The sequence below is a fragment of the Phoca vitulina genome, unplaced genomic scaffold (assembly GCF_004348235.1).
Source record: "Phoca vitulina isolate PV1807 unplaced genomic scaffold, GSC_HSeal_1.0 scaffold5, whole genome shotgun sequence".
Classification (NCBI taxonomy): domain Eukaryota; kingdom Metazoa; phylum Chordata; class Mammalia; order Carnivora; family Phocidae; genus Phoca; species Phoca vitulina.
The window spans coordinates 74444714-74472489 of record NW_022589708.1 but is presented as its reverse complement, the minus strand read 5'-3'; the positions used below and the strand labels follow the sequence as shown (position 1 = coordinate 74472489).

The 27776-nt window shown below is 43.1% G+C and overlaps 1 protein-coding gene across 5 annotated transcripts in view; it reads left to right on the top strand.

The window, feature by feature from the left end:
- The window catches only part of LOC116631775 (phospholipid-transporting ATPase IB), a 590846-nt gene that overhangs the window by 554367 nt on the left and 8703 nt on the right, over positions 1-27776 (top strand). For all 5 annotated transcript variants that reach the window (XM_032403315.1, XM_032403320.1, XM_032403319.1 and 2 more), the window contains exon 36: positions 23470-23561. In XM_032403315.1, coding sequence (XP_032259206.1) covers positions 23470-23561 — 92 coding nt within the window. The remainder of the gene's footprint in view (positions 1-23469; positions 23562-27776) is intronic.

Genomic DNA, 27776 nt, shown 5'->3' with positions numbered 1-27776 from the left:
GCATGGGGCCGGATCGCGAGCAAGCCTGGTTGCCACCATGTTGCTGGACAAATTGGTTGTATCCTTTGGCCAGCCATCTACAGATACTCTGGGTGCTGGAGCATTGGAGACACGGTGACTTTTCAGAGTAGAAGGCCAGGGAGCTTCTTGTTGGATCACCCAGAGAAATGCTGCAGCCACGTGTTTCTATTCCATTCTGGCCTCTCTTTCTTTATACCCACAAACTGTGCAGTCCTAGGTCAACTGGCTGAAGACCCCATTGCTGCTCTCCCTCAAAGTTTTCCCTTTAGTTTCTTCAGTATCGAGAAATGAAAATACACTTGCAGCCTCAAAAACAATTGATTTGTATTTGTGCTGTTTTGTGAGGAATGTCTCTGGGAAAAATGCACCTTCTGATTCCAGATAAAGAGTTTTCTTGAGGATCTTCAAGGGATTTCTTCCATTAGGCCCGGCAGACATCCCCATTTATGTACTTTAGATGCTCTGTTCTTATTGTTCCTTTAGGCGACTTTTTCTTCTTTCTTTTTATGTAGTATTCTCGAAGGACATAACCACATCATTCCATCAAGTTTACTTCATTTTTCTGTCACTGCTGGATTCCTTGCATTAATTTCTTTCTTGAACACAGCAGCTTATACTTAAACCATGCATAGATTTCGTGTTTTCTGACTTTTGTTCTTTTATAGCTCTGTTGGAGCACGTCCAACTTATGACATCATTAGAAATGTACAGGCTCTGAGATGCACCTCTGTTTATCCATCTTGATTTTCTGTGCCGCTATTCATGTTAGTGTCTGCGGCAAATATTTTCACCTTTCTAACAACTGAGATGTGTGTATATAATGTGTTTGTGTGTGTGTGCACGTGCGCACATTTCTCATCCACTTCCACCACTTACAACAACAGAGAAACACCTGCCATTTACAAGAACAACAAAAGAAAATGAAGTCACAACAAAAGAAAAACCTGATCATTGAATTTATAGTGAAGTTTATCATTTGTTCTCCCAAAACTGTGTCCACCCGTCTGTGAGCAGCACAGGACATGATGCTACTTTCTTTTTTTTTCTTCTTTTTGTTTTGTTTTTTTAAAGATTTGTTTATTTTAGTGAGAGAGACTTATTTTGACTTAGAGAGAGTGCGCACATGCGTGCTTGCAAGTGGGGTGAGGAGCAGAGAGGGAGAGAGAGAGAATCTTCAAGCAGACTCCCGCTGAGCACGGAGCCTGACACAGGGCTTGATCCCAGGACTCAGGAGATCATGACTTGAGCTGAAACCGAGAGTCAGATGCTTAACTTAACTGACTGAGCCACCCAAGCACCCCTCCTTTTTTCTATAAATCATTACCCATTTATATCCAAACTCTTATATTTTGTATAAAACTGCTGCTGACTAGTAGTATCATGACTTTTTGAAATGTCTGTGAGTGTGCATATCCTGTTGTTGAAGGTCACGTTATAAAAGTAGATTTCTCTGACAGATGCTTGGTGCATTCTCTTCCTAAGCTTCAGGGGTCAGCCTGGATAAAGTGGAGTTTCTGAGAATTTTCCACACATGGTTGCTCGTACGTATTCACTCACTCAGAGATGCCAGTGTTGTCATCCTTTGTGGTGTTGCTAATCCAGGCAAGAGCATGTATTGAGCCTTGCATTTTGCCAGAGATCATGCTAGGTGATGAATAGGAAAAGAGTAAAGTGATGATTTCAGATGAGCAGATAGAGAATGGGAATACAGTGTGCAAAGTGCTTTAAGAGAATGATGGGAGGGGGGAGCCCAGTGCAAATTAGAATTTGTTCACAGGGAGTGAAGCAGGGGAAGGGCATTCTGGCTGTAGGAATAACTCTGCAGAGTTCTCCCAGCACAATGAGAAGTTCAGTATGACGGGCCGGGAGTCCAGCATGGTGGTGAAAGGTTAGGTTGGACAAATAGATAAGGACCAAATCATATGACCCGTGATGAGGCTGGGGATTTATTCTATGAGCCACAGGGAGCCATTAAAAGCCTCACTAATTATAAATAGCTATCGAATGAGATCTCACGAGTAGAGAATATTAAAAAGAACCACTTGGCCTTTCTTCACCAAGGTCTCTACAGTTGTCCAGGCGAAAACGAGGCATAGCTGTCCCCAGAATTCCTCTGTCATCCAGGGCTGTGTCAGGACGTGCATATTTGATACCCTGCTCTAGAATGATTTACATTATAAGAAAGCTTTCTTACAGTGGTTTCACACCCTTTTTGAGAAGAAAAGGAAATTGTAGGTTACTAACTGCCTGGCAGATAAGCAGCAAGCAACCAAATATGCAAATTTAGGGTAATGTCCCCTTGGGCTGACCTCTAGCCCCGGGGACTTCCTGGCACTGCTGATGTGGGGAATGCAGTTTCTCACACAAGACCTAATGGGCAGCTGTTTCTATAACATAGATTTATTTGTCCTATAACATACCAGCTATAAGTAACATATGCTGGTTATAAGAATGAAAAAGATGATAAAACCTAGATTACTGTTATGAATTATATCCCAAAACTGTTCTTCAACAAATAACTGCAAGGTATACCTCGAGGCCACAAGGCCAAGAACAAATAGCCAAGTCCCATGTCGTCCTCTCTATACCCTCTCAGGTTACTCTCCCTGTTGCTCTCCTGGGCATACACTCTTGGTTCCTTAAAGTCTGTCCTTGGGCCAATGGCTCGTAATTGTTTTGGAACAAGAAGTCTTGTATCCGTAGAGGCTGCTTCCTGTTGCAAATAAGACAGGCTCCAATTCAAACCACGCTTCAGGTCATGAGAGGTCCCAGCTTATCCAATAATTTGAACCTCCTGCTGGAGAGCAGTCATGGTTGATGGATCCCTGGCCAGGAATGTCACCAGGACCCAGAGTCTTTCCGCCTTTTCACTTTGCTCCAACACCTGATATGAAGTCTGCTCCAGCCCCTCTCATGATCCCAGGGAGGTCACCCCTACATGAACCGTGTTCACAACCGTTGGAAGGAGAGTTTGCCCATGACCAGCAGTTCACAAGTTTCTATTTTTCTGGAAGGGGAAGGGGCCATCCTGTGCAAGTCCTGGCAGTCGGAGAAATGCCATGGAGGCTTGGTTTAGGTTTGGATTAGCAGAATCCATCCACGTAGGAATGTCGGGGTAGCAGGGTGTCACTCTGTCAAGGTGTCTCCTCAGCAGGGGAGGAAACACATGGTGGATGTTGGTGGAAACGGTAACATGTCCACATCAGGCCTCTGATCGTCTGATGAAAGCTATGCTCCGTCCCTCCCCGTGTCCATTTTGCGTTCGATTTTTAGGGGATTCACTAACCTCCTGAAGACTGTTGTTCTTCATCTCAGAAAAATTGCATCGCTTCCAGAGCAGACATGCATCGTTCTCTTAGATGTTAGCATTGTCCTGTATGCTTTCTCCATTCTGAAAGTATACCATCTAACACTGGAGATAAATTGTGGTTTTAATTCACTATTGCACAATTTTCATGGATGACCCAGAGAGAGGCCAAGTAATAACATATGAATAATTCATTGCAAACATCCAATTCAGTCTTTAAGAAATTTATAATCCAAAGGTTTTTTTCCCACTGGGAAAGAGAAGGAAAACGTGTTTTCCCTGTCCTGTGCCCCAGGTAGTTTTATTTTCTACCACATCTTTTCTAACGCTATCCCCACATCCGTTGCCATGAATCTTTCCACAGACTGCTAGGAACCAAGAGTAAGGTAATCTGGCCAGACCCGTCAGAGCAGCCACACAGTGTGGGATCTGGGTGAGCCTTTTCAACGAGAGCTCTTCTCTAACCTGGAAAACATGAGCAAGCAATGATGTGGACAATCACCTTATTTTGAAATTTGAAAAGAAATGGTTTGCCAGAAATACCAGGCAGCTTTAGCAGCTGTTCTACTTGGAAGAAGGCAAGGACCTGACCCCTGGAGAGCCCCCTGAAGAGCCCCTGAGCCTTGTCTATCCATGTGCTTATCAGTTTTCAGTAAATCCTGCTTTAGAAGTAATGAAAGAAGACCTTGGCAAAGTCTGTGTCATGTTGCCTCCCTCCCCATGTTACCCCTGAAGATGCTTCTTTAAAGAGGAGACCCAGAGAGGATTCGATGAGTGGCCAAGACCATCCGTGGCCACCAGCCAAGTAGAGTTGGGGGTCACATTTGCCAGCCCTCTGTAGCCCAGGTCAGGTTCTCAATCTGGACAGCCTTCAAAGGACACCAGATAACTGAATGTTAATTTTCCTTTTCTGTTTACCTTAACAATCAACACACAAATTTTAAAAGGCAGCTGTGGTATGGTTCCTGCTTGTTGCACATAGAATTTTCCAGCAGGTGTGGCCTCCCTTGAACAATTATTGCACACTTGTTCTCTTGAAATTGCTGATTTGAAAACCCACTGTTTACAGTCACTTTCTGCTGAAGAATGTGGGTTAATTTTTTTTTTTTTTTTTTTGGATGAAGCAGACATTTTTCAAGAGACACTTTCAGGTACTTAGCCCAGCTACTTGGCCCCAGGAAACAGAATTGTAAGTATACATACAAGATTATGGAAAATGAGATTTTAGCTCCGACTCCAAAGCAACCCAGCTAGTTAATGGGGACCTGACTCAGGTTAGTGACTGAGGAGAGCTCAGCTGAACCTCCTGCATGTCCAGCCTTGGCTAACTCAGCGTGCGTGTCAGCCTCAGGGGGCTGTGTTGGCTGCCTGTCCCTCAGTGTCCCATGACTCATTTGCCATCTCTGCCATGAGAATGAAGACACTGGACCCCAGCGCCTGCATGCGGAGCTGGGAAAAGGCGTTGACTCACAAGTGATGAGAATGGCAGCCACACACAGGTAGGAAGGGCTAGGCCCTGTGTTACATCCTAGTTATAACAGGTTCACTGGAAAAGGGAAGGAAGCTCAGATACACACAGATTACTTTTTCCAATGGCTTTGTCTGGCTCTACTTAGGACTTAATTGTTAATATTACACTGCTCCACGTGGGATGAGGTAGAAGAAGGTAGAGGAGAATACTTCCAAATATTGGTGGTGGCATGGCTGGACTCCAGAGTATGCACGATCGTGAGTTCATTCACCCCTTTATAAAGTGTTACTTACACACACCCCACCTTGTTCCAGAATGGACTTTAAGCCCCTCAAAAACATGAATCAAGTGTTCTAGTTTAAAAGATAATTTGTTGAAGGCCTCTAGCTCTCTCCAAGGGCTGGTCCAAACTTAGTGACTCACTCATGATCTGAAGTCCTATCAACAAATACGCTCAGCTAAGATCTGCACATTCTGCTTTATGTAATTCTCATAAAGAGAGTTTATTGTATTCCCCATCGATGGGGCCGTGCGTTTTTCCCAAGGAGACCGTATGATGCAGGCACCTGCTTCCACTTTATCCTTTTCCTCTCTGCGAGTCTCACACGGACCAACAGACTCTTGTGAATTCTGGGAGGACACAGAGGTCAGACTGTGCCAGGTACCTTGATCCCTCATTATCTTTAATTAGTGTTTAGGAGGTTAATCGGTAGTGAAGCTTACCTTTCCTTACTTTGACAATTGAGTCAGGGGGACCCTGGGGCCAACTTTGAATTGTTTGGATTCTTACCTGAATTTGTAAAGTCAGATGTTTATTGCCCAGTCCCAGACACTGTGTCCTAGGAAGGGTCCTAGGAGAGGAGGAGCAAAGTATGGGGACAGTTACTTTTACTGTAATTAATTTGCAGCTTAATGGGCTTACTAGAAAGTTTGCTATTTTAAAAAGAAACTAACATTCATGAACAGTCTCAATGGTTTCAAACTTGACCCAAATCTTCTTCAGCTCAAATAGGCAAACTTGTGTCATTTTATATATAAACACAAGTTCACATTCAAGGAATTTAATTGATTAAAATACTGTTAAGTCATTACCCCCATGTCTCTCCCTTCATATATTAGATGCTCTGTCAAGTCACAGCTGATTTTCAGTCTTTTATGTGATAAAGCTGCTAACTATACTCTCACCCAGTAGGCTTCATTGTTCAAAAACTGTCCTTAAGACCTGCCCTAAATTTTCCTCTGCTTCTTCCCAGCTCCCTGTGCTATTTCCAGCTATTATCTATAAGCATCAAGCCCTTTAAAAATCGTCATTGCCTTTTTATTCTTTATTTATTCTTTCCACCCTCCCGAGTGCGTGTCTTCCCTCCTTCGCCACTTGCCCCTTGTTAAAAGATAAACTGAGGCATATTAAAAATTGCGTCTGTTTGAGCAAAAATCAATTTGAATCAGAAGCAACAGACCAGACGTGGTTTTAGGAGCGCTCCACCAACAGGAAGGAGCTCAGGGAGAGAGTTTCATAGAGAAAAGGCGCTGCAAATGAAGGAAATTCTGGATGGGCTATCACCTAAAGCCTAGTTGGGTTTGTGATTGGTTGTCCTTAGGTTTCAATTTCATAACCGTGAGGTATTTACAAGCTCAGATTTTGGTTTGCCTATGTAGGCCACCATGGCATTAAAACCACATTAGTCTAAGGGCCTCCTTGTTTCACTAATTTAACACCCTTAAATGAGGCCATTGTTTTCAGACTTCACGGGAGGGTGAACTTTGGACCTGTGCTGAAATGCACCGTTTCCATTGTACAAGCAAGTAACTCTTAGCCAGTCTGTGTCTGTCTGAGAAGTGTTGACCCTTCTTTGGCAGAATGAGAATGTCGACTTGATAGTCCTGTGGCCCTGGAAACGCTCTTCTTCACAGAGAAGCTCCTTGTGACGAGCTCCTGGCCGGTCACGTCAGCTCCTCCCCTCCCCCAGGACGGTGACGTGCCTGCACGGCCTTTGGAAGGAGAAAGACCAGAGAGCCTTGGGGCCTGGCCCTTTTCATCTTTGCCTTCGCTTTTGTACTTTGGCCCACCTGCATTTATTCTTCATCTCTTCATCGCTCCAATCCTTCCAAAAACAATCCTTGAGCATCTTCCTTGTGCTGGGCACTGGTTTCTGTGAACGAAAGACATGGATAGAACCGACCCTCCGAGAACATACCTTCTGGGGGGCACTGAAAGTAAACACAAACTCTGGAGTGAAAAGGGAGATGAAGAAAAATAAAGCAAGGTTTAGGGGTAGGGAGTGAGGAGGCAGGGAGGTTTTACAGCAAGCTGCTCTGAGGGAGGCTGCTCTGAAGGAGAGAGCTACCGTGGGAAGAACATCCCAGACAGAGAGACCGCCAAGAGCAAAGACCCTGATGTGGGAAATTTGTAGTGTTCCAGCAATGGCAAGAAACAAGAAAGGCCACGTGGCTGCGGCAGGGGGAAGCAGAGCAGGGGATTGGGCTTGAGAGGAAGCCAGGGTCTTGCATTTAGTGTATGCTTTTGAGCAGAGAGATGGCACGGGCCAATGGGTAGAAATAGAACTTTCGCAGAACTCGATGCCCGGAAAGCTGCCTCTTCCTGGCCAGCGTGGTGCATCACCCCCGAGTTCTTTTGCCTTGTCCTTTCCCAGATGCCCCATCAGGAAACGCACAGAGCCTAAACTACTCCTCGCTCACTGCCGCACGCCGGGGGCTTTTCAGCCCCCCGCATGGCATTTCACCAAGGCCGCGCGGGGTCAGCCAGGTGCCCCGCTAATTTATCTGTTCCTAATGGCCCCGTGACTCCGACCTGACCTTTACATAGGCTTTCTGACTGGACCACGGAACTCAGCCTTGTAGAAGGGGAGCCTCACTACCTCGTTACAAGTTGCGAAATGAGGTAATGGTTTCCATATGTGCCGGGGCTGTCACTCAAATTGCACTTCGCCGGCTCTGCTAATGAGGCTGGATGGCTCTCCCTGGGGTAGGCGGCTGCAGGAGATGGATGAGAGTCTCCCACCCCCTTGTGAGGAGCTCAGCGAGGGAGCATTTCCTCACCCTGCAGAGGAGCACAAAATAGAAGGAAATGCATACATTTTGGGGGGTTTGTTTAAACTTTTTATTTTGAGATCATTGGCAGCTTCACATGTGGTTGTAAGAGATAATACAGAGAGATCCCGTTGTAGCCTTTACTCAGTTTCCCCCTCTAGGGACATCTTGCAAAACAATAAGAACAGTATCATGGCCAGGGAATCGACACTGATGCAGTCAAGATAGGAAACATTTTGTCACCACAGGATCTTCATATCTTTCTATAGCCACATCTACCTTCTGCCCTCTCCTTAGCTCTGGGCTGCTGTTAATCTGTTCTCTATGTCCATAATTTTGTCATTTCAAGAATGTCATATACATGAGTCATACAATGTGTAGTGACCTTTTCTCACTTGGCATAATTCTCTGGGGACTCATCCAGGTTCTTGCATAGCATCAATGGTTTCTTTCTCTTTCTTGCTGAGTAATATTTCATGGCATGGCTATACCACACTTTGTTAAAGCATTCACCTGTTGAAGGATATCTGGGTTTCCGGCTTGGGGCTATTATGAGTAAAGCTCCTGTAAACACGTGTTTACAGGTTTTTCTGTGAACATAAGTCCTTATTTCTCTGCTATAAATGTCCAGGAGTGCAACTGCTGGGTTTGTGGTCATTGCATATTTAGGTAGGTTTTTTGTTTGTTTGTTTGTTTTTTAAAATAAGAACCATTTTTTAGCTTCCATTCTGTGGAGTGATAATTTGGGCTGCACATTAGCTCAGGTTTATCTGATCTTTTTTTTTCTTTTTACATATAATTCAAATACAGAAACTTTACCTTTTTAAAGCATATAGTTCAGTGGTTTTTAGTGTATTCACAAGGTTGGGATGTGTTTGGTTTTTTAAGGAAATGCCAAACTGTTTTTTAGAGTGGCCATACCATTTTATATTTCCACCAGTAACGTAAGAGTGATTCAATTTTTCCACATCCTCGCCAGCATTTGTTGTCACTATTTTTTTATGTTAGCCATTGTGGTAAGTGTGTAGTAATAGCTCATTGTGGTTTTAATTTGCATTTCCCTAATTGCTAATGATGCTAAACATCTTTTTATGTGCTCATTTACCATCCATATATCCTTTCTGATGAAATGTCTCCTCATGTCTTTTGCCCATTTTCTAATTGGGTTCCTTGGGGTTTTTTCCTGCTGAGTTTTGAGAGTTCTTTATATACTCTAGACTGTTAGTCCTTTGTCAGATATATAGTTGACAAATATTTTCTCCCACTCTGTAGCATGCCCTTTCGGCTTCTGGAAGAGAATCTTTCTCAGGAAAAAAAAAGTTTTTAAGCCCAAATGAATTTTTCTTTATGCATTTTTGCTTTTGGTGTCAAGTCCAAGAACTTTTTGCATAGTCCTAGATCCCAAATATGTTGTCTGATTTTTTTTCTACAAGTTATATAGTTGTATATTTTGCTCTTGAGTCTGTGATTCATATTGAGTTGATTTTTATATAAGGTGGGGGACCTATATAGAGAGTTTGCTTTTTCCCTATGTATGCATAGTTGCTCCTGCATCATTTGTGGAAAAGAGTATCTTTTACTGAGTTGCTTTTACACCTTCGTCCAAAATTAGGTAGGTTTTTGTGGTCTTTTTCCTGGGTTCTCTATTCTAATCTAGTCTATTAATCTATGTGTCTTTTCCCTCAACCAATGGCATATTGTCTTGATTACCATATCCTAGGTCTTGAAATCAGGTAGACTGACCTGTTCCATTTTATTCTTCTTTTTCAAAATTGTTTTTAGCTACTCTAGCTCCTTTGCTTCTCTATATATTTTTTAGGTAATCTTGTCTATACCTACAAAATATCTTGTTGGGATTTTGATAGGAATTGCTTTAAACTTATATATCAATTTGGGAAGAATTAGTATTTTTATTATGTTGAGTCTTCCAATCCATGAAAATGACATGTCTCTCCATTTATTTAGATCTTTCTTTTGTCAACATTGTGTACTTTTCAGTGTATAAGTCCTGTATATATTTTGCTAGATTTACACCTATTTCGTATTTTTGAGCAATCATAAATTGCATCATATTTTTCATTTCAGGATTCATGTGTTCATTGCTAGTACATAGAAATACAACTGACTTTTGTATGTTGGTCTTATAGCATGCATAGCTTGCAGTCTTGCTGAGCTCACTTCTTAGTTCTGGGAATTTTATATGCATTTATATATGTGTGTTGGTCCTTTTTTTAAAATTTTATTTATTTATTTGACAGAGAGAGACACAGTGAGAGAAGGAACACAAGCAGGGGGAGGGGGAGAGGGAGAAGCAGGCTTCCGGCTGAGCAGGGAGCCTGACGCGGGGCTCAATCCCAGGACCCTGGGATCATGACCCGAGCTGAAGGCAGACACTTAACGACTGAGCTACCCAGGTGCCCCATGTTAGTACTTTCTTATTTATATTTATATTTCTTGGGATTTTCTAGATCATCACATCACCTACAAATGGAAACATTTTTATTACTTCCTTTCTGATCCATATTTCTTTTATTTCCTTTTCTTGCCATATTGCACTGGCTATAACTTTCAGCACTATGCTGGATAAGAGTGGTGGGAATCAACAACCTTGCCTTGTTCCCTATCTTAGGGGGAAAGTATCAGTCTTTCATAACAAAGTATGGTGTTAGCTGTGGGGTTTTCATAGATGTTCTTTGTCAGGTTGAGGAAGTTCCCCTTTATTCCTAATTTACTAGGTTTTATTTTGTTTTTTAAATCATGAATGGGTGCTGAATCTTGTACAGTGTTTTACTGTAGCAACTGATATGATCCTGTGCTTTTTCCCCCCTCTTTAGCCTGTTAATATGGTGGATTACATTGATTGGTTTTTGTATATTGAACCAGTGTTGCATCCCTGGAATAAAGCCCACTTGTTCGTGTCGTGTTGCTATCATTATCTATTGCTGAATTGCATTTACTAATATTTTGTTCAGAAATTTTGCATCTATATTCATAAGGAGTATTGGCTATGGTTTTCTTTCTTCTTTTTTTAAATGTCTTTAAATGGTTTTGCTGTCACAGAAATACTAGTTTCATAAATGAATTGGAAAATGTCCTTTCTTCTTCGATTTTCTGGAAAAGATTGTGTAGAATTGGTGTTAAGTCTTCTTTAAATATATTTGATAGAATTCTCCAGTGAGAATAGAATCCAGTAGAATTCTCCATTTTATCTTTTGTTTTCTGTTTGTTCTGGTTTTCATTTCTCTGTTTTGTTTTTCCTTCCTTCTTGTGGGTTATGTGAACATTTTTTAGAGTTCCATTTTGATTTATCTATTGTATTTTTGAATGTGCCTCACAGTATAGCTTTCTTTACTGTTGTTCTATATATTATATATACATAACTAATCATAGTCTAGTGCTTTTGTTATTTTACCAGTCTGAGTGAAGTACAGAAAACTTACCTCCTTTTACATTTCTTTACCCACCCCCACTTAATAATATACTTTTCTTAAATATTTTCTCTATATACATTTAGAACCACATCAGACAGTGTATAATTTTTGCTTCAACTTAGTCAACCATAATTTGGGGACTTCAAGAGGAAAAGAAAAGCCCATTGTATGTACCCATATTTTTGCTTACCATGTTCGTTCTTTCTTCCTGATGTCCCAAGATTCTTTCTTTTATCATGTCCTTTTTGTTTCTAAAACTTCTGTTAGCTATTCTTGTAGGGTACTTCTGATGGTGACAAATTCTTAGTTCCTTCCATTTGAAAATCTCTTGATTTCTTCATTCCAGAAAGATATTTCCACCAAGTGGACAGTTCTTTTCATTCAACACTTGATAAATATTATGCCACTTCTGGCCTCCGTAGTTTCTGATGAGAAATCCACTGTCATTCCAATTGGTTTTCCCTATAGGTAAAGTATCATTTATCGTTGGCTGCTTTTGAGATCTTTTCTTTGTCTTTAGTTTCCAGAAACTTAATTATAATCTATCTTGGTCTGGATTTCTTTGGGCTTAGCATATTTAGAATTTGTGCAGCTTCTTGAATCTATAGGTTTATGTTTCTCACCAATTTGGGAAGTTTTCAGCCTTTATTTCTTTGAGTGCTTTTTCTTTCTCCTCTCCTTCTGCAACTTTGAAGACATGAGTGTTATATCTTCTTTTATTCCCACAGGTCCCTGAGACCCTGTTAGTTTTTTCCTCAGTCTATTTTGTCTGTTGTTCAGATTCAGTCATTGCCACTATTCTGTCTTCCTGTTTTCTAATTGTTTCTTCTATCCTCTCCATCCTGCTATTGAGCCCATCCACCAAGCTTTTTATTTGTTACTGTATTTTTGAGTTCTAAAATTTATAACTGGTTCTTCTTTATATCTTCCATTTCTTTTTTGAGGCTTGCTTCTTTTGTTTTCATTTGTTTTAAGCATATTCCTAACTGCACATAGAAGCATTTTTAATCATGGCTGCTTTAATATCTTTGTCAGATGATACCACCATCTCTGTCATCTTGGTGTTGGCATCAGTTGATTTTTTTTCATTCATTTGGACATCTTCCTAGTTCTTCATATGACAAGTCACTTTCAAATAAAATGTGGACATCTTAGGTGTTATGTTATCTGACTCTGGATCCTGCCAAGTAGAAGTCATCCAGAGCCCCTACTTGATCTCCAGTGAAGCCTGCTAGGTGGGGATGGGAGTTCCTGCTGTCCACACAATCTCCACTGACACTGCTAAGGGTAGGCAGGTGGGGCACAGGGGAGGAGGCAGGGGTATGCCCTTGTTACTACTGGGCAGTGATGAAAGTCCTGATTCTCTGTTAGGCCTCTTCTGACACCACGCAAAGGAGGAGGAGAAGGAATGCTTCCTTTTGCTGGGTAGGGGGTAGAAGATCATTCTTCCCATGTTGTCTCTGCGGACACCACAGGGGGCCAGAGACTTCATTATCAGCTGGCAAGGATGCAAATCCCAGGCCCCTACTTGGCCTCCTCTGTCACCGCCTCAGTAGGGCCATAAGGTGCCTTTTTGCAGCCTCATAAGGTGGAAATCTAGGCTCACCACTTGGTCTTTGCTGGCATGAGTGGGGGTGGAGCCACACTTGTTTTTTTCTTCCTGTGGTGTTAGGGTGGGGTTGTGTGATTATGGTCTAAAAGTTTTCTGTCTTGCTAGGCTGCCCCTTTCCTGTTCCTTTGGCTAGAGAAAACAGGCTTTTTTCTGGGCTTTTTGGTCGCACCCAGTGGCATTTCTGGGTTGCCAGGCTTTTCAGCTCCAAGTCTGGGATCTGTGAGGCCAAAAGAAAACTGAGGTTTCTCATGCTCTGAGGTTCCTTCTTCTCTCCACTTTTTAGTGTCTTCTTCTTTTTGTTTTATATATAATGTTTTATATATGTAATTGTTCTATATGTGTAACATGTATATTATATATACATAATTATATATATAATTTGTTTTATATGTATACTTGTTGTTTTATATCTAATTTTATATATAATGGGTTGTCAGCTGTGCTTAGCAAAAGGAACAGGGAAAATACATCTATTTCATCTTTCTAAAAGCAGAAGTCTCTCTGGACAGAAATGTCTTTTAAATGGGTTTTGTTTTTTTACTTTTTAAAAGTCAGTGGGATATGATAATGCAGTACTAATTTTCAGGAGAAGCCATTTTTACCAATTTCATCCAAGTTGCTTTTTCAAGTGAAAGGACAATATGGTTGCCAGCTGCTAGTTTCTATTTCTTCTTGAACTTTCCTTCCAACTGCATTGGTTTATTTAAGTTCTCACTCCTACAAGCAGACACATTAGGAAAGGATCACATGTTATCTCTTCCTGCTTTTAAATCTTTTCAATGTCAGCTGCCCCTCTTTTTGTTAAAGGCTTGCAGTTCTGCCCATCAGCAGGGTTGGCTGTGTGCATCACCTGTGTTCTGACCCAGGGTGGTTGTCAACAGATCCCATCTATCTTGAGGTGGCAAATCTGCTGTTTCCTCTTGCAAATTCACTGCTTAATTTGGTACCACAACTCCTCGGAGGACAAAGTTGTCTTTTTGATAGGAAATCAACTAATCCACATTGTAAGACAATGGCATTTCTTCCAACACCCAGAACAGTCCACTTTCCAAAACTTTGGACAGAACATAAGCACCTTGCTAGTATAAGCCTTTCTTCCCTCCAGTTCCCAGTTGTGAGGTCAGAGGAGACTTGAGACCAGGGAGGACAGGAGGGATCTATCCTTTTATTTTTTAATGGAATTTGTATTAAGTTAGTTAATCTTAAGTCCTCAGCCAGACTGTCTTTTAACTGTTCCATGTAATCTGAATTCTTAACAAAATACAATGTCCTATCTCTGTAAAGGCCACAGAGTTGTTTTGTTAGGTCTTGTTTCTCACAGTCTCTTCTAGAGTTTGGAGGGGGGTTTTCCTCCTCTGGAAGAGAATTGGGATGATGTCCCTATTCTGTCATCTGTAAAGAATAATACAAAGGAATTCATCTTGGCTGCTATTAAAAAGCCCACTGTGTCCTAGCCCAGTGTTAGGCATTGGGACAGATACAGAGACAAATGATGGCAGAATCAGGCTGTGGAGACACATGAGAATAAGATAGAATAAGACATCCCAAATCAGTAAATACAGAGCACAAATGCAATTTTATGTATGTAACCACGTCCTCCGTTCTCAGCCCGGGGTGGGTACTATGAAGAATGCAGAGACAGTATGACTTGGTCCCTGAGAGAATAGACCCTCTGGTTGAACCCTCAGACAACATGTTGGTGCTTCGAGGAATCACGCCTCATGGTGCCTGCTCACTCTGCCTGGTCTCTGTGGGTTTCCACAGGCGGAGGAATCCAAAGTGGCATCTCTGGCTTGGACCTCTCTAGACCCCAATATCCCATGGCCTTCTGAATGTCTCAGAGGCAACACGAAGCCTCACATCCAAAACTGGACTCACTGTCTTTCCCACTAACCCTGTTCTTCTGTGTTTACATCTGGATGATCAACAAGGAGTTATCCCTTGTTCAAGATGCAGCTTCAGTGGCGATTCTTCTTGAAGCCTTCCTGAGCTTTCTCCGAGTTTTCACTCCTCAGTTTTACCACTTTGGAGGCCCATGTAATCTCCATTATGGCACTTATCACCTTTGCCATGATATGTGTCTGCACAGCGAGATCACCTCAGAGACTGTGAGCTTCATAAGGGCAGGAACAGCACTGGATCTCACATATAACAGGTGCAGCATAATTGCTGAATGAAAGGAAGTCATGTTTTAAAAGCAGGATGTGTATGGATTGGCAGAAAGGCAACAGGAGAATAATTTACCACCATCTAATGGAACAGAATTTATGAAGGGCTCCTAGCTCCAGGGTCATAACTCCTATCTTATTGGAATCTTAGTCTAGAAAACCTATTTTGTTTTTATTCTTGTTATTTTCCCTCATTTCATTAGTCTGTTTAACTAAGGCAGGTTTTTGATCCTACAAAGGCCTAGGTAGGTCTGGAATGCACTTGAGCCTACAAGCTTCTCAGTTTCTGATGTTCAGATTATAAGGCGTAGAATAAGTTACCAATTGAGGCTATGAAATCTCATTCTCTAGGGATCCTTAAAAATAGGTTAGAATTTCAGTAGTCTGATTGGTAGATGTTTAGCCTTACCTGAAGGAAAAGGAACTTTGGACTAGCTTTTTTTTTTGAGGAACCTGTCAGATTTATGTTTTGAATATGGTCCAGCAGTAATTGAAAAATAAGTTTCTAAAAATACCTATTTGTTTTTGGCTTTGTATGTCAGCTATGATTCCTAGCAGCTGTAACTACTGACAAGATCTAAAAACAGACTTGCAATTATTTGCTATATTCTCCATGTTCCTGCTCTTTGGCAGTTATGCTCTTGTGATTTTTGCAGGAATAGCCTGACAGAAATGTGGACATGAGTTTGTTATTCCCCAACATAATGCTTCTCAGCTCACTGCTCCTTCCTAAACTGCTCATTTTTTGAGATAGGAGCACACCACCACCTCTAGGATATGTCAGCTTCTAAATAGAGCCTGCTTGTATGGACTTGCATGACATTGGGTTTCACCATCATTACTGGGTAGGCACTGAGAGTGCACGTACATTTGGTGAATGTATGTTACATACAACTTTTGTATCGGTAAGTCACGGTCGGCGTGTATACTTTGTCTAGGATAGGACACAATCAAAGAAAACACATTAGCTCCAGCATCTCCCACCATTAGGGAAGTAAAATGTGAAGATGGCATCATTAGCAACAGTTCAAGCTATGGGAGGGAATTTACTTCATTTCAGGACCCATTCCCTCTCCTTTCTGTTTGAGTTTTCTTTCATTTAAATTGTGGTAAAATTCACATAGGGTGAAACTTACTATTTTACGTAATCTCTACACCCAATGTGGGGCTCGAACTTACAACCCCGATATCAAGAATTGCATCCCTACCAACTGAGCCAGCTAGGCACCCCACACTTACCATTTTAAAGTGTACAATTCAGTGGCATTTAGTACATTTACAGTATTGTACCACCATTGCCACTGTCTACTTCCAGAACATTTTCACTTCCCCAAAGGAAACCTCATATGCTTTAAGCAGTCATTTCCCATTTCTCTCCTCCATCTACCCACCCTATATTCCTGGTAACCACTACTCTTTTTTCTATTTACGTATTTGTCGATTCTGGACATTTCATATAATCATGCAATAAATGGCCTCTGGGGTTTGGCTTCTTTCACTTACCATAATGTTTTCAAGGCTTATCCATGTTGTAGTGTATCTCAGTACTTGGTTCCTTTTCATGGCTGAGTAATAGTCCGCTGTATGGAATATACACATTTTATTTCCATTCATCAGTTGATAGGCATCCGGATTGTTTTCATCTTTTGGCTGTTGTGAATAATGCTGCTGTAGATACTGGTGTACAGGTATCTATTTGAGACCATTTTCCTTTTTTTTTTTTTTTTTTGGAAGTTTACCTTGGAGTGGAATGGCTGGGTGATGCAGTATTCTGTGTGGAATTTATTGAAGAACAGTGGCTGCACCATTTTATAATCCCACCAGTAATGTGCTGGGCTTCCAAGTTCCCTACATCCTCTCTAATACTTGTTATTTTCTGTTTTCTGTTTGTTTTTTAATTATAGCCATCCTAGTAGATGTTAAGTGCTGTCGCTTTGTGGTTTTTATTTGTATTTCCCTAATGACTAATGATGTTGAATATCTTTTCATGTGCTTGTTGGCCATCATATTTATTCTTCGGATAAATGTCTATTTAAGTCCTTTGCCCATTTTTGAACTGGGTTGTTTGTCTTTTTTGTTAAGTTTTGGGGATTATTGATATATTCTGGATACTAGACCCTTATCAGATATGTGATTTGCAAATACTTTCTCTCATTTCATGGTTGCCTTTCTACTTTCTTGATTATGTCCTTTGATGAGAAAAAGTTTTTAATTTTGATGAAATCCAGTTTATTTTTTCTTCTGTTGCCTGTGCTTTGGGTTTCATATTTCTGAAACCATTGCCAAATCCAAGGTTATAAAGATGTATAGTTGTTTATAAACATTAAACAACTCCTTTGTTTTCTTCTAAGATTTATATAGTTTCAACTCTTTTTTTTTTAAGATTTTATTTATTTATTTGAGAGAGAGAATGAGAGAGAGAGAGAGCACATGAGAGGGGGGAGGGTCAGAGGGAGAAGCAGACTCCCTGCTGAGCAGGGAGCCCGATGCAGGACTCGATCCAGGGATTCCAGGATCATGACCTGAGCCGAAGGCAGTCGCTTAACCAGCTGAGCCACCCAGGCGCCCTATAGTTTCAACTCTTATATTTAAGTCTTTTATCCAAATTTGGTTAATTTTTGTATGATTTTGGTAACCTAACCAAAAATCAATTGACCATAGATATATATGAGTTTATTTCTAGGCTCTTAATTACATTACACTGATTTATATGTCTATCTTTATGCCAGTGCCACACTGTTCTTATTACCATAGCTTTGTATTAAGTTTTGAAATCAGGAAATGTGAGTCCTATAACTTTGTTCTTTTTTCAAGATTATTTTGGCAATTTGGGGGTCTCTTGCAGTTCCCTATGAATCTTAGGATAAGTTTTTCCATTTTTATAAAAAAAGACTATTGGAATTTTGTCTAACTGCTTTGATTAAAACTTCCAACAAATTCATTGAATAGAAGTGGTGAAAGCAGGCTTCCTTTGTCTTGTTCCTGATTATAGAGATGTAACTTTCAGTCTTTCACCACTGAGTAAGATGTTAGCTATGGGTCTTTCATAAATGACCTGTGCTATGTTGAGGAATTTCCCTTCTATCCTTTGTTTGCTGAGTATTTTTATCATGAAAGAGTGTTGGATTTTGTCAAATGCTTTTTCTGCATCAATTGAGATGATCATGTGATGTTTTCCTTCATTCTGTTAATGTGTGGTATATTACATTGATTGATTTCTGTATGTTGAACCATCCTTGCATTGCTGGGATAAATCCCATTTGGTCATGGTGTGTAATCCTTTTATTATACTGCTGAATTCAGTTTGCCAGTATTTTCTTGAGGATTCTCTCTCCTTTTTTAAACCAAAATCTCATAGACTTAAATTGTCCTCCTCTATGCTAATTTGTACTCATTTTTTCTCTTCTTCCCATTATTCAAAATTAACCAAATATTTGGCTGTGTTTCCTTCACTTTTTTTCCTATGTCTTTGTGAGTAGATAGCTTCCAAGACATATGTAGATGACAGAATACTATGAAGGGCAAATGTTATTATCACCCCTTTCTATCTTGAGCTTTTTCAATATTATCGTTCATGAAATATTTTAATAATATTCATTCATAACGCTTTTTTTCTTCCACAGAGAAGAAAAAGGGAAATTGGGAATATAATATTCCTTTACATTTTCGACATTGACATAGAGAAGTCAGTGGCTCAAACATCTCCACTAGAGTGTTTTATAAGCTCTAGGACCCTTTTCATTACCCAAAGCTTTGTCAAACATGTTGCTATTTTAAGGGTCTCCAGAAAAGGTTGTTTCTGAGGATGGCAAGACTTGAGAAAGAACAGTTCTATGACTTTGTTTTGTAGCCATAATGTTTTCCAGTAATTGGGTCAGGGGAACATAAATTATTCACAGAAACCAGATAAAGTCAATATGGTAGACTGAGCAGACTCAGAACTCTTCCAGATGCATAGATATGTTCAGTGAAATATGAACAAAGAAAGGCTTTTAATATGTAATCGAGTCAAAAGAAGCACACAGAAACCTAGGTGCCAAAAATGGAGAGACACAAAAGCCAGTAGGCTAAGAAGGAGATGAAGCTGAAGAAGGGATATCAGACTGCATAAGAGGCTCAGGGACTGATGGTTCAGAGATTAATGTAGGGAGAGAAGATAAAACCTCAGTCCCATGTGAGATAGAAGAGAACCCTATGCATAAAGCTGCAAATTTGGTAGGGCTGCTATTTTAATGAAACAGAAACTAGAAACATTTTACTCACTAGATTGACAAAGCAGCAATGTGGAGGAAAGAATTACCCACTAGAAACTGGAAGCCCATGCTTATGTAGGAGGTCCAATTTTAGACTATTCCCAATGCTATAGGAACTAAGCTAAGATAATATAAAAATTGATGTAACCCATAGGATCCTGGCAGAGGCAAAAGAAAATCATTCTGAAGAATGATTTCATAACTAGAGCACACACAGTAAATGAACCACAGTGAAGGAGAGTCATGGAATACTGCAGACATTTATTAGCCCCCCTCCCATCCCCCCAAGAACGGGAGATGCAAAGAATATCTGAAAGAATCTATAAAGTACTGAAGAAAGAAGATACAGAAATCAAAAAGCAAGAGTAAGACAGTATGTAAAAACAGGTGGGTCTGGAAGATAAACGTGAAAAGGGTACTAATTGGGGCGCCTGGGTGGCTCAGTTGGTTAAGCGACTGCCTTCAGCTCAGGTCGTGATCCTGGAGTCCCGGGATCGAGTCCCACATCGGACTCCCTGCTCAGCAGGGAGTCTGCTTCTCCCTCTGACCCTCTTCCCTCTCGTGCTCTCTGTCTCTCATTCTCTCTCAAATAAATAAATAAAAAAAAAATCTTTAAAAAAAAAAAAAGAAAAAGAAAAGGGTACTAATTGAAATTAAAGCATGCCAGTCAGCTGAATAATAGTGTAGATAAAGCCAAAGAAAGGAAATGGAAAATGTAGAGGAGATATAGGGATGTGGAAGATAGAATTATATATGTAAGAAGCCCCTGAATAAGAAAAAACAGAGAATTGGGGACAGGCAGTATTCAAAGTGTTTTCCATACACGAAGATAAACTTTCAAGTTATAGTGGCTTTCCAGGCCTGAGTAACTGAGCAGGATATAAAACCAAATCTACACCTAGTCATACTAAGTGTTGTAACAAAACTGCAGCACCAAAGACAGAGTAATTATAAAAGTATCTAGAAGGAAAAAGGCAGATTACCTGCGAAGAACTAGTCCTGTAAATGAGTAGATAATTAAAAAGAATATAAGAAGAAAAAGAGCAAAGAAAAATGTGATACAAGAGAAGGATAAAATAAATGACACTATTTAGACGTATTTTAGAACATGATTAAGTATTAGTTGTGTTGCATATATATGTAAAACAAAAGTATGACATATAGATGGAAGATTATTTCTAAACTTATTATACTAGAAGGAAAAAGAATGGGATCTGGGAGGAATATAAGGGACTTTATATTTGAGATTTTATTGTTTTGTTAAAATTGAAGTGGGGGGGCTGGTTGGTTCAGTCGGAGGAACATGTGACTCTTGATCTCAAGGTTGTGAGTTCAAGCCACACGTTGGGTGTAGAGATTATAATAATAATAATAAATACACTTAAAAAAAATTTTTTTTGAAGTAGTTCTCACAACCAGGACAGGACTTGGTGTGAGAGTACAAATGGAGATCAAGTACCATGTCTGGGTATGTGAAGGTTATCAGTCAAGCTAACAAATAGCCATATACCTTGATTAATATACCTTCACAAAGACTGTGGTGCTTTGTGATTCCCAGATTCTTTGGGGGTTGGAGCCAGAAAGTGGTGGCATGGAGAAGAGTTAGCAGACCCCAGCTCTGTCCTACACTGTGAGGGAGTTCGCACACACGTCTTTGGACATCCCCATCCATACATATCCCTTGCAAAAAACCACCCACTGGCCACCCACAGGCCTAGGAGAGTGCACACTGGCTATAGGGTCTGCTCTTAGGAAGAGAGTGAGGAGCTCAGGTTGGCCTTGGATGCCAGCTTGGAGAGGTGTCACTCAACAGGGACTTCTGGCGTCCCAAATACCTGGGCTGGGGGACAGGCGTGGGCTCTGGGTGGACGTGTCTCCTTGCCACCTGGAAGGAAGGGCTGCAGGATAGAGTGGGTCCCTCTGAAACAAGGGGTCAAGCGGCGGAGCTACCATTTGCTAAAGCTGAGCAGGTTGGTGGACATTCGCTGTACTAGTTTCTATGCGTTTGGAGTGTTTTCGTTATAAAAAAGAGAAGCATACACCATTTCACAAGGGAATTAGGGCCATCTGCCCGGCGCAAAGGCAGGGGCAGGAACAGCGCCAGCAACGCATCCTGCGACCTTTGTGTTTGGTACAGCCGAGTCTCACCTGCCCTGTGAGAGACCAAGATGCGGGATTTCCCACTTGTGTGGTCCTGTGAAGTTCTCAGTCGCCCCACCGCCGGCAGAGCTTCTGGACCTGAGCGTGGAGGCACGGGGGTGGCCAGGGCAGCAGTCGGGGGTGCGGGCGGAGCCCAGGCTGAGTCCGTGCACTGGGTTCCTGGGGAGGGAGTGCCTTTTCCTTACCACAACCTGGCTGGAAAGCCTGCCCTAGGGAGCTGTGGCCCAGCCCTCAGGTGCCCCGTCTTCACACGCCCTGGGCAGAGGCTGGCAGTGCCTTCCATGGAGGCATCCTGGCCGGAGCCGGCTCACACGGGGAGGACAGCCCTTCATTACCCCCGCCGTCCTGAAAGCAGCCAGCACAGGGAGCCGCAGACTGTAGGGGGCAGCGAGCTCCCAGCCGGACGGCACCCGGCACATTCACGGGCTCCTCCTCGGTCGTCTGCTCCTGTCGGCTCCTGGCCCGGGCAGTCACTCGGCAGGGCCCAGTGAGATTAATTTGGCCCCGGGAAGAAAAAGACGTGAGAGAGAAGGGAAAGCCAGTGTGAAGGGATAGAAAAAGTGTTTTTCCTCATCAGCCATCAGACATTTTGCCAAGCTTAGCTAGCTGAGGCTCACCTTTAATTGGTGATGGATTAAACATTGTCCTTTCAACCGACATAATCAGAAAATATTCTCTTCTGGAAACTCAAGGGCAAAATGAACTTCAGCTCAGAGAACTATTGAGAATACCTTGGGCCCCGTTCTTCTTTCGAGGCCCTTGAGGTCGCTGTGAAGTGGACTCCGGTCAGGAGACCATCCTCGTCAGGCTCCAGGCCCACGACGTGGCGGGGGAGGTGCTCGGGACGGCAGGCAGCCCGCCTTCTGTGCCTCACGTTCCCACAAACGGCAGATCCGGGTGGATGTGTCTGCTGCCACTGCCATCGCAGAGTACCACAGACTGAGTGACTTAGCAGGGTTTGTTTTCTCACCTGGAGGCTGGCAGCCCAAGATCAAGGTGCTGGCAGTGCTGGTTCCTTCTGAGCCTGGTAGATGGCTGTCTTCTTTGTCTTCATACGGACTTTCTTCTGTGGGTGTCTGTGTCCTAATCTCCTCTCCTCAAGAGGACACCAGTCATCTTGGATTAAGAGCCACCCTAATGACCTCTTTAAAGACCCCGTCTCCAAATACAGTCCCATTCCGAGGTAACTGGGGGGTTAGGACTTCACCATATGCGTTTGGGGGGAACAGAGTTCAGCCCGTATCGGAGGGCATTGGCAAACTCCCACACACCAGGAATCTCCTGGGGCAAGCAAAGTGACATTGTAATGATAAGAAATCAAAGCCCTCTTGCCTACCTGGGCAATTTTAAAGCATCCCCCTTTTGCTTTATAGGAATAAACAACAGCTGTGCTCCATATTTCCTTACAGAGGTGCCAAACTTGGAGGGAATCATTTCAGGGAAGGCAAGAAGAGCTCCTAATCCTTGTGTTTTCCAAGAAAACTCACTTTGATTTTCACTGTTTCAAAATAACAATCAGGTTGTGCAGAAAGAAATCAGTCTCTTGCTGGGGACCCAAGGCCCCTGGGGAGGCTCTTGCCCTTGGTGGAGTTTATTGGCTCGGGGAGAGGCGGCTGCAGGTGGAACGGAGGCTTTAAGACATTTCCCTAGAAACAGACCACTGCCTGCAGAAGCGATCTGGAAAGCCGAGGGTGAGCCTGGTATGAAAGGGCACTTGTAGTGTGCTTCGGTTAAGAGGAAGGCAGCGTTGAGAGGCGTTACGTACAGGACAGACTGGAAACAGAGCGCCTTTTAGAAGAGGGAGCAGTGCACTCAAGGTGTCGGGATAGCATCTACTGTAAATAATAGAGCTGCTTGCCAACCTGGACGTTTTTCCTGACATGAGGAAGCCTTTTTCCCCTGTCTGTTTTATTTTTACAACCTCAAGTCACTGGGTGAGGCCCTTTGAGAGGTGTTCCTATGAACCAGGACTGACTGCGTTTGATCTACCTGCAGGATGAATGAACGTGACCGCCTACTGAAGAGGCTCAGCAGGAAGACGCCCCCCACTCTCTTCCGGGGAGGCTCCATCCAGCAGTGTGTCCCCCGTAAGTAGCCCCCGCCACATTCCGGTCAGCCCAACCCCAGCCATGCAGGGAAGGCGGTGGCTTCGTTAAAGCATGCTGGTGCTGATATGTCTGGAGACCACTGCCAAGCCGGAGCCCCACATTTGGAAGTGGAATTTGTGTATTTGGCCCGAGGCGAGCGTAGCTTGAGTGCAGGTAATTCCCTGGGACCCAATCAAATGCCTGAATGACAAAATCCTAAAACTTAAAATCCTGATGTGGTCGAGATCCTTCTGTCACCCTCCCAATAGGATTTTGTTCTAAGGCTGAAATGATCTTACTTTTGGATTATTGCCCCCAAAGATAGCAATATACACTGTTTTCGTTAATATTAGCTTATTAATTAAAACAATGACACTCACTGGGGAAAAAGTCTCTTTACTTTTCCCAGGAAGGCTGCCCCGCATCTAGCATTAGTGCCCCACTCAACACCAGAGGCCAGGCCTGGTTTCTGTTGAAGGGACCAAACCTAAGCCGGGGTCAGTGGGGATGTGCCAGACCCCAGGGGAGGGGGCAGGAGGCCATGAAAGAGAGATGGGTAGCAGAGCTCATGGGGGTTGTGGGACTATTTCAGCAATTAAGCCACTTGACTCCCCGCTGAGGGGCGTTGTTAGCACTGGTTTCCTTCAGGAGGGGGTTATCTCTGCCTTCCCCAAGGTGAGGCCTGTTGGCATGTCGTCGTCTGTCACCTGCTTCTGCCCCTCCAAATCCCACCTCTTTTTCCAGAACCCCCTCTCTTGCACGTGCACTTCGCATCTCTTCAACAACACTGCTTCCTGCTTCCCTTTCTCTCCCTGAGGGTTCAGAAGGAAACAAGAATGGTTTAGAAGTGAAGAATCCTTGTATCCATAATACAGGTATTGAGGTGTCTGTGTCAGGCTCGGCTGAGCTCCACCCATCAACAGATCTTCACAGATCTTCTAACAGAGAGAAGGAAAGGATGGGCTCCCTCTCCTCACTTTCCCACATGGGATACCAACATGGCAGAGACCCATGCTTCATGGCCTGTCCCAGGGAGTAGGTGGTGTCAGCCCCAAGAGCACGTGGCAGAGGCTCAGGCCAGTATAGTAACTGGCCCAGCAAGGCCCAACGATCTGGGTCAGCCATGGTCTCTCTGAGCCAGGAGAGAGGTCCAGTCAGGAGGCTTGATGGTGCAGTCCAGGGAGTGAGGTCTGTGGGGCCCCGCTTCTGGAGCTGGGCTGCCTGGGGGTCCTGTTCCAGCTCTGTCACTTTTTTGTGCACTTAGGTAAGTTAACCTCTCTGTTTCTATATCTGTAAAATGGAGATGATGTAAGAACTGGGTTTTGGGGGAGAATTAAATTTGATCATTTATACGAAGAGCCTGGAATAGTACCTGACAATATGGAGTCCAAAAAATGTAAGGTATTACCAGGTTTTTTCTGCCACTAGTTGAGTAACTTTGAGCGATGTACATATTTCTCTAAACTTCTGTTTCCTCCACTGAAGGGAAAAAAGAAATCTAATAATATACATCTAAAAGGGAAAAAAAAATAATACACATCTTACACAGTCTTTGTGAGGCTTTAGGACGATGTATATAAAGCACCTTCTTTCTAGCAGACACGGAGAAAATGAGTACTGATTCTGTAAACAGTGGGGTTCATGCCATGGAGCCCTGCTGCTTCTCTAATAAATATTTCACAATAACCCTAGGAAGAATATATAAGATACATATATTGAGATCAAAGACCGAGTAAGAACTTTTACAGGAGAGTCATAAAATGTCTTAAAACAACTACTAAAAAAATTTTCTTAACTTGGGATTTTGAAGAACAAAAGAAAATTAGAATGAACAAATACAAGAAATAAAAGCCTCTAAAATCACACCACATTTTAAAAACACCCAGCAACTAATAGTAAGAAACCGATCGATAACCAAGCGTTCTGTCAGTAACTAGAGAAGGCCATGGAGAGACCAGAAGTGGTCCTGGCCTGTGAGAAGTTCTGCATTCTCCTCTCAACCTCCAGCCTAGCTATCCCTCCTGGGTCTGCCCTTCCACTGTCCTGGGCCTGTCTTCCCAGAAAACTGGAAGAACAACTCTCATCTTGGCAGCATTTTTAGTCCCTTGCAGGACACCAGTACACCAGGACACCAACACACAGTATATATAACTGAGATCAGCATATCCTACAGTCTCAATTCCTTGTCGTCCTCATGGTTGTCCCCACTTCTGTTGCTTTTAGGAATCTTTTTCCAGACAGGAAACTTCTACTCTCATGAAGATGTTATCAGAGCTATTTAAGGGGAGTTTTATTCCAAAATAATGAAAAAAAAAAATGACATGATTTTATGGACTTCACCAAATGTTCTATCAGGAGAACACAAAACAGCTTCAACACTCCCCTCCCCTTCCATCTCTTTTCACCTACCCTATTCTGCCCCCAGTTTCTGGCTGCAGCTGAGCATTTAGGAAGCAGATGCTTCCCCGGAAGCCAGCCCGGGGAAGTTCAGGAGTTGGGTCCATGGATGGCTTTCCCTAGGCCCCCATCATTACTTTGTGGCTGTCAGGACTTCCTGAAAGATGAATGAAAGTGGGAAAGGCTAAGAGCTGGAGCCTTCCTCTGAGCTTCCCATTTGGATGCAAATGGCGGCTAAATGTTCATCAGGCAGAAGCTGGTGCCCTGATGGTGCATCTTTGTCAGGCTGAGGGATGTAGGCTGGACAGGCAGAGGCTAGTTGGGTGGTTATAGCCTCTTTTGCCCCACTAAAACTTTTCCCATTACAGCCCTATCTCTCACCAGGCCTGGTTTCTGAGAGGAAAATATTATATCTGAACCAGGGAGACACCCCTGCCCCAGGATAACCCTACCAAGCCATCCTCCTTTCCTTCTTGAGTTGCAGAGTTCAAGTCTCTGCGGACGCTAAGAAAGTCTAGTGAGGAAAATCTTAGTGCATAACATTCTGGAAACATGATGGGAACTGCTGGACAAGCCCTTTGGTCGTGACCTCTGGGTCTCAACTTACCCTGAGAGAAGAGATTTGCTTGGGAAGGTCCTCTCAAGTGGACACCTGGAAGCCCTTCCCAGTCTGGAGTGGCTGAGTAATCCCAGTGGAAGGCCCTCGTGCCAGTGAGTCAAATACAAGCCACGGATGCCTTACAGCTCTCAGCTCTGGCTCTGTCCCAGTAGGCATAGGCAGGACGTGAATGAAAAACAGAATAAGGAAGACAAGGCTTTTGTTCCTTCCACTTGACCAAGGAGTAGACAATTCCAGATGCTAAGCTACCTTTCCCAAGAGGACGCTCCCAAACAATGTTTGCTTTTTTTGTCTCAATGAGTCCCCTTCATTTCTTCCTCTCCCCCAAGAACCCCCTCCAAAAAGCCCACCAAAAAAGACAAGTAGCAGCTGTTCTATTTGGATGGGTTGTTGCGACAGTTCCTTTCTTCTCTGGTATGGAGGTGGAGCCTTCCTCCATTGGTGTTGAGTGTGAATTGACCCTGAATGAAGGAGAAGGTTCTGTGGCCTGGGTATAGTTAGCCATAGAAAAGCCTGGCACCCATTGGGAGGGTGGGAGCTCTGCCGGAACTTGGACCTCACCTGGTCCAGGCCCTTTATTTCACAGAACAGTAAACGAAGAAGACCCAGAGAACTTAAAGAACTCATGGTCCTGTGGCCAAGTTACTGCCAGGCAAGGATTAGAAGCATCCTTCTTGCCTCAGGCCCTGGGCCCCAGATCCAAGATGAAAGCAGAGCAGGCGAAGAAAGCCACCTTCAGGGTGGAGAGCTCCCTAGTCATCAGCCTGCCACCAGAACGGCTCATGGAGAGCACTTAGAAGGGCCCCCTGCTGCTTGGGATCAGAGCCACACTGCCGGGCTGAGGAGCGTCCACCTGGGGTGGCACGGCAGGCCACAGATGACCACTGTGTGGCTCCCACAGGAAAACATCAGATGTTTACTAGAAATGTTACCTTTAAAGACCAGAGAATAGAGATTATCCACGTCGACCACAGAACACAGCCTTATGACTGGAGGAGACAGTGTTGTTTGCTAGATTCTGCTTGGAAACATCCCAGGGAAAGGCGGCTGGTCTCGGACGGCAGTCAGTAAGCTGCACAAAGAGCACCTTGTCCTAGAGGGGCCACCACAGCACAGGCGAGGGAGGGAGCCACCCCTCCGAAGCCGGACAGAGGACGGCTCCTCGTCCCAGGGGCCTCACTGATCAAGCAGCTCATCCG